General features: G+C 41.8%; 1 protein-coding gene across 4 annotated transcripts in view; it reads left to right on the top strand.

Annotated features, from left to right (window-relative positions):
• The first annotated feature begins 2,389 nt into the window (after positions 1–2,389).
• LOC110492195 (signal peptide, CUB and EGF-like domain-containing protein 3) overlaps positions 2,390–7,426 on the top strand; it is a 104,414-nt gene continuing 99,377 nt past the window's right edge. For all 4 annotated transcript variants that reach the window (XM_036947151.2, XM_036947150.2, XM_036947149.2 and 1 more), the window contains exon 1: positions 2,390–2,898. In XM_036947151.2, coding sequence (XP_036803046.1) covers positions 2,793–2,898 — 106 coding nt within the window. In that variant the 5' untranslated portion in view covers positions 2,390–2,792. The remainder of the gene's footprint in view (positions 2,899–7,426) is intronic.

Raw genomic sequence — 7,426 nt, 5'->3', positions numbered from 1 at the left:
AATTACCTGGAGATTTGGGTTTGGGACATTTCCATATTTCTTCTGAAGGATGTTATTATAATTACACAGGCCAGGCTGACAGACTTCACAGTTTGGATATAAATGGTCATTACTATGAATCCTTTCAAATGATGTCTGTTACAAGCCAGGAGGGATGTCTTTTAAAGGGCACTTTTATACTTTGTCTGATTATTCCTGGTTATAAATACAACTCTAGAGAAACCATTAAGATTCATGAAATTAAGGTTCACGACAGAAGAGTCGTGCCCATGGTGATTCTTAATTCTAAATGAGATGAAATTCCAACACATCCTCATATGTAAGAAAAAGTGTATGATCAGGCTTCATTTTACCACCCAAATGTTAATAAGGAGCATTAGACATTCCCAGAAAGTGGCTTCCTCCCTGCAAGGTAAATACACTTCATAGATTAAACCTGGGTAAACCTCTGTTTGTCTGTACCTTTGAACTCTTGAAGGTTTCAATTCTATCAGCCACAGAGATACCCATCTTTACGGATGAGCTTTTATCAGATTGCCTTCTAAATGTTCATCATCATCTGACTTAGCCTGTGGTAGAATGATTTGGAGATAACAATTCAATCTTAATGCGAGACCATAATTGCACTTTTGATTGAAAAGAAATAACACAGAGGAGCTATGGAACATAATTATAGAGCATTATCTGTCTCAAAACATACATCTAAACATAAATGCATCAGCACAGTAGATTCAATCCTAGAGGAAAGAGAATATAAGACGCATTTCTTCTGTCTGATACTGATGCCGTGCTGAATCTAATCCCCATGTTCCAAAAGCCGAGGTGTGAAAAAGTGGCTCAGTTTTTAGGCTTTTGTTCCAGGTAACGTGGGAAGGAAGAAACAGATTGATGGTGCTTTGATTCAAGCACATTTCAAGTCTCATTCCCAGTAGGCCCTCACTGCTAATGGTGTATAAAGCACATGATCAGTGATACAGTGTTCTGGAGGAGAGTGGAAAAGCAAACTGTCTTCCTTACCCTCTTTCAAGTTGAAAAGCAGCCCTGGTATAATGAAAGAACAGGAACATGCTGATTCTTGTTTGTGTTTCCTTTTGTTCAGCTTTTATTGATTCTTGAAAAGAGAAAAGGAGGAAGTAGAGGCTGTAACACAAATACATATTAAATATGGGACAATATCCTCTGGAGGAGGAAAACAATAGAGTCCTGCTGTGAATTGAAAGTAAATGTATCGTTTGAGGGATGTTACAGGCAGGTGACGTGAAGTTCAGACTCCTTGGAGATATCCCTTGCTGTCTCTCAGAAGATGTGAAAACCCTTTTGTGAGCTGTGGCCAGGGCAATTCAGATTTTTTCTGTGTCTATTCCTTGTGTACTTCGGCTGTCCCCATAGGAGAACCCTTTTCGGTTCCAGGTAGAACCCTTTTTGATCCAGGTAGAACTCTTTTGGGTTCCATGCAGAAGTCTCCGGGGAAAATGTTCTACATGGAACCCAATAGGGTTCAACTTGGAACTAAAATAATAGGAACTAAAATGGTTCTTTAAAGGGTTCTCCTATGAGGACAGCCGAAGAACCCTTTAGGGTTCCAGATAGCACGTTTTTTTCTAAGATTGTACAGATGGGTATAGCAATAGGCACAGTCGTGAAGACAAATTGGACAGGGTACAAACTCGTTTCAAAAAGGAGTATGTATAGGCTTTAATATGTAGATCAGAAATGTCATGATAATAGAGATAATGTTACACCAGACCTGTGGGGGCACAAAGATATGGGGAAGATGTGACAAATAAACTGAATTTTCTAAAGGCTGTTGCTCAATAGGTGTTTGCAAAGCAGTGCGCTGTGATTGCTCTCTGGATCTCTTAGAATGTGATTGGCTCATGGCTTTTTCTTTGGAGTTTGTGTTGGATTGACAGCCTACAACAACTCCATTGATCTATTAGATATCATCAAATCAAATTCTGATGACTGCTGGAGAAAATAATAGTTCCGAATAATTGACTCGGCAAAAAGGATGATACTTTAGTAGACCTATGAGAGCCAATCATGGAAGACGGTGCAAGCGCAGTGGCTACAAGTCGCTATAACGACCCTACGATTTATTGTACAGTGGCTACAACCTGTGCAATGTGAATGGGGTGCTACAGTATCAACTGCACTCCTTTATTTGTAAATCACTGTATCTGTCTCTTGGACGTTTAGAGTATTTTTCCCTCGCGCAACGCTCATTTCCCTTGTCAATGAATGAGAAAACTGGTCTACTTGATGGTGGTGGTGTGGCGCGCAGTCCATTGTTTGCACATGGTCCCCGAGTCTGACCTCTCAACCGCGGAAGCCGTCTCCATGGCAACCCCGACTACGGTCCAACCAGCAGCTGATTGTAAATTCCTGCAGAATAAGAAATCCTTGCAAGTAGTTGGAGAAAGAGAGAGAGCGCGTGAGGGAGTGCAGGAGCAATGCGCGGATCGTAATCTCTCCTCCCCCTTCTCCTCTCCGCTCCGCTCCATCTCTCTCAACCCTCTCTCTCCCTCTCTCTTATATTGAAATTGGCCAGGGTAGAACATGATCACAGAACACCGCTTCAGTATTGCTGCACATTGTCGGGCATTTCGCAAAACCCGATCACTTGAAACAGAATAAGCAGACATAAAGGAAAGGACTTCAGAGTCCCACATTATATTTTTAAAGGTGGACCAACACTTTAAAAAAAAGACCGTCCGATTGCGCGTGTTGCGCGTTGCAATCTAGCTAGGTGTTTAATAACTACAACAGTCTAACTACAGTATCAAGTAGCTATGCATATGCACGTTATAATGCGCGCGAGCATTGGATTAGTCGGTTTCTGTCTGGTCGCCTTTGTCCAACAGCCAGCTCGCGCTTCAGGAAGCAAATCCACTCAAGGTACGTTTTCCCATCAAAATACCTTTATTCCTTCAAGCTTTATTTTTTTCTGGAGCGTAGTAGCCTAACCCTAGCCTATGCTATGGTGATTTAGTGCAGATATCACTACCTCAATTTGCAGTGCATGGTGAATATGTATGCTTATACCTGACCAATTTCTAATTAAGTTACACATGAGATAGCCGTTAAAGATTACACACACACCAATAACTTCAACATAAAATAAATAAGTATGGCTCATTAATCCTACTCAAAATGATATAAAGGTTATAATTTAAAAGAAGAGGCACACTGGTGAAGAACATTTAGAACTATTTTAGTAGGCTAATGCAAAAAAAAAAAAAAGTGTATTCTAAGTTCTACCAAGGAAATTCCACTCTGTTTAAATATTGTTTTTGCACTGGCATTTGTCAATGCTGTTCAGAGATATAAAGTATTCTGGGAATTTCACCAACTACAGTACTCAATTATTCTCACATTGCATGCCCAGACTATATTTGTCTCTCCACAATGGTTAAGCTACTGCTGCACTTTTCTGAGACTTTGGCACAACATTGTCAAATGAACCTGTTTTATAGGTCTGATTTAAAACTGTTAATAAATGTCTAAATCCCCCTGACACTCCCATTCTCTAACCATGAAGAATAACTGGGGACACTTCAAACCGCAACAACAACAACAGTGTGAACAGAACAGGTTTGTTGTGAACTTCATGAGCAGAGTAGTGGTTCATGAAAGAAAGAGCATCATGAGGTATTTGACACTACTGTGTAACACTCACAGGGAGCGACAGGGCTCTTCGCAAAGCCTCCACTGAGCTAGGCTACAGTACTGCACCCGGTTTGGTTCCATGGACTTGCCTTCTCTTCCTGATTTATCACACACCGTGCCTGAGGAGTTTAAGGTGATACAACTCTGAATCCGCATCGAGTGTTCAGACTCCAAATATGACGATGGTTATCAGGATTAGGGCATTGAAAAGCCAATGAAAATGCATGCGTGATGCATGTCATTGGACAGCGTTTTACTTGCAGTAATAAAAGTCATCCGTTCATACAATAAAAGGCCTGGAATATGTTGCTGCCTGGGTGCCGTTTTCTTATCCATGTACTCCTTCCCCTATTCTGCCTGTTTCTCTCTTGAAAAAATAACAATAATAAGGACAATAAGTTTATGTCAATCTGTAGCAACATTTTGTTACGTACATCCTTATTATAAAATGGATTAAATACAACATTTTCCTCTTCAATCTACACACAATACCCCATAATGACGAAGCAAAAACAGGTTTAGATCTTTTTTAAAATGTATTACAAATAAAAACTGAAATACCTTATTTACATTAGTATTCAGACCCTTTGCTATGAGACTCGAAATTGAGCTCAGGTGCATCCTGTTCCCATTGATCATCCTTGAGTGTGTTTCTAAAACTTGATTGGAGTCGACCTGTGTGAAATTCAATTGATTGGACATGATTTGAAAAGGCACACACCTGTCTATATAAGGTCCCACAGTTGACAGTGCATGTCAGAGCAAAAACCAAGCCATGAGGTTGAAGGAATTGTCCATAGAGCTCCAAGACCGGATTGTGTCAAGGCACAGGTCTGGGGAAGTGCATCAAAAAAAATGCTGCAGCATTGAATGTCCCCAAGAACACAGTGGCCTCCATCATTTTAAAAGTTTGGAACCACTCTTCCAAGAGCTGGCCTCCCGACCAAACTGAGCAATCGGGGGAGGTGGTCCTTGGTCAGGGAGGTGACCAAGAACCCAATAGTCACATAGCTCCAGAGTTCCTCTGTGGAGATAGGACAACCTTCCAGAAGGACAACCATCTCTGCAGCACTCGATAAATCAGGTCTTTATGGTAAAGTGGCCATAAGAAAGCCATTCCTCAGTAAAAGGCACATAACAGTCTGCTTGGAGTTTGCCAAAAGGCACGAAAAGGACTCTCAGACCATGAGAAACAAGATTCTCTGGTCTGATGAAACCAAGATTGAACTATTTGTTCTGAATGAAAAGTGTCACGTCTGGAGGAAACCTGGCACCATCCCTACGGTGAAGCATGGTGGTGGCAGCAACATGCTGTGGGGATGTTTTTCAGTGGTAGGGACTGGATGAATAGTCAGGATCGAAGGAAAGATGAACGGAGCAAAGTACAGAGAGATCCTTGATGAAAACCTGCTCCAGAGCGCTCAGGACCTGAAGGTTCACCTTCCAAAAGGACAATGACACTAAGCACACAGCCAAGACAACGCATGAGAGGCTTCGGGACAAGCCAGAGCCCAGACTTGAACCCGATCGAACATCTCTGGAGAGACCTGAAAATAGCTGTGCAGCGACACTCCCCATCCAACCTGACAGAGCTTGAGAGGATCTGCAGAGAAGAATTGGAGAAACTCCCCAAATACAAGTGTGCCAAGCTTGTACCATCATACCCAAGAAGACTTGAGGCTGTAATTGTTGTCAAAGGTGCTTCAACAAAGTACTTAGTAAAGGGTCTGAATACTTATGTAAATATGATATTTCACTTTTTTAAATATTTGTAATACATTTGCAAACATTTCTAAAAACCTGTTTTTGTTTTGTCATGATGGGGTATTGTATGTAGATTGATGAGGGGAAAAAACAATTGAATCCATTTTTAGAATAAAGCTGTAACGTAACAAAATGTGTAAAAGTCAAGGGGTCTGAATACTTTCCAAATGCACTGTATATATGCAAGAGACAGAGCACAGCACAGTGTGTGTGGGCAAGCCTCAGCAGCTTTGATTGTTTTTGGTGATGTTTCACACACGGAGAGACACAAAAAGATAGGCAAGGAGTGAAGGAGGAGGGGGGAGGGGGAGTGACTATTTTGCATCCTGGGTGGTCTGCCCCCACTTGTGGGAAAGCCCAATATTTACATTTTGCAATTAGAACGACTTTTTCCTCACTTAATTTTCCACAACATCGATTACACACTCCCTTATTTTGTGGAATGTTACCAGAACAGTGTTGTCACTAAGTAATGGCATGCACCTGTTTGTAGCCTAGGTGACAAGCAGCACCACCATCATAGCCTTGCATTGGTTCTAGAAATGTGTGTCTGTCAGTCTACTATTGATAAGATATGGCACACCACAGTCTAAACTTTTTGACATGAGAAGTCTGAAGCGCAGGTCGAAATGTGTTAGTATAGTATGTGCCAAACTAAGCATGGCCTTATAGTGATCATGTGTTGTTCATGTTCATGGACATATCTTTTTGATGGACCCTGGTTGTTGAGAGTAATATTTAATGCAGTGGATTGAAAAATAAAAAGCAGTAATGAGAATGGACCCTGTGAAACAGAAATCTTAAAACTGGGAAGATAGTCTAAGAATAATGTGCAGTTAGTAATATTTTAATATTATGGCTTTTTATATTTAGACATTTGAGAGAGAGAGAGAGAGAGAGAGAGAGAGAGAGAGAGAGAGAGAGAGAGAGAGATGCTGATAAAAAATAAGCACAATTTGTCAGCTTAATATTTATTTAACACAGATGTTGGCGACAAGCCTCTATGTCCTTCATCAATGTCAGCTTAATTACAGGTCTGCCTTCAGGCCAGGCCATCAATCGTTATCTCATCTAAAAAGAGAAATGGAACAAAGGAGTGATGCGGAGGATGTGGTGAAGAAGAGGTAGAAAAAGAGGGAGATGAAGAAGGGAAATTGGATAGATTAGAGGGGCAGGCTGAGAGCGAGGGAGAGAGAGAGAGAAAAAAGGGAAAGAGTGAAGGGCCTTGGACGACAAGGCTAATCACTGAGACTTTGAGCTGAGCTCAAGTCGAAGGCTCCTGGCTAGCTAATACAGTGCCAAGGCAACTGTTGGTGAGGTTCTAACATGCTGTGGTGCGGTGCAGAGCGGGGACTTTGTTGGTTGTAACCTCTGCTGGTGTTACCTGGGGGTCTCTCTGGCAGACAGGGGCAGCAGCCCTCAGCCGTGAGCCCTGGGTCTGGCCACAATGTGGGAACCAACCAGCCCTATCCTGGAGGGAACGACTCAGCAAAATGAGGCCCGAGGGAGGGAGGCCTACCTAGAAGTGGTGTGTCTTCCACAAAGAAGGGGATGGAAGGAAGGCCGGAGGGCCCCCCCCCCATTTTATTTTTCTCGCTCCTCTTCTTTGTTTGCTTTGTCTTCTTTTTCTTTCCTTTATACTTAATGAAGTAGCCATGTCTTGTTCCACCGTCTGTCATAGGCTATGTCTGTGTGTCTTAAAGGCATCCACAAACTCTTGTAAATGGGGATCCTATTCCTCACTTTGTTGTCCTCTGGTTTCAAATATTTAAACCTGTCCATTCGTCATACATTCGCTGTTGTGGAAGATCGAGATGTTGATAGGTTTGCTTTGCTTTTTGTCAGCAAAGGTTGCAGGCATTTACCTGTAAAAGTCAAAGCTGTACAATTAATGAAGATGTCAAATACCGACATCTCTTGTGATCTATTAGTAATGGTTCCTGGTAACCACATATGAAGCCACATGAAAAGATCTGCAAACATATTTTCTACC

This window comes from Oncorhynchus mykiss, chromosome 16 (assembly GCF_057628025.1).
Source record: "Oncorhynchus mykiss isolate SJ-2025 chromosome 16, ASM5762802v1, whole genome shotgun sequence".
Classification (NCBI taxonomy): domain Eukaryota; kingdom Metazoa; phylum Chordata; class Actinopteri; order Salmoniformes; family Salmonidae; genus Oncorhynchus; species Oncorhynchus mykiss.
This window is presented reverse-complemented; position numbering and strand designations above follow the sequence as displayed.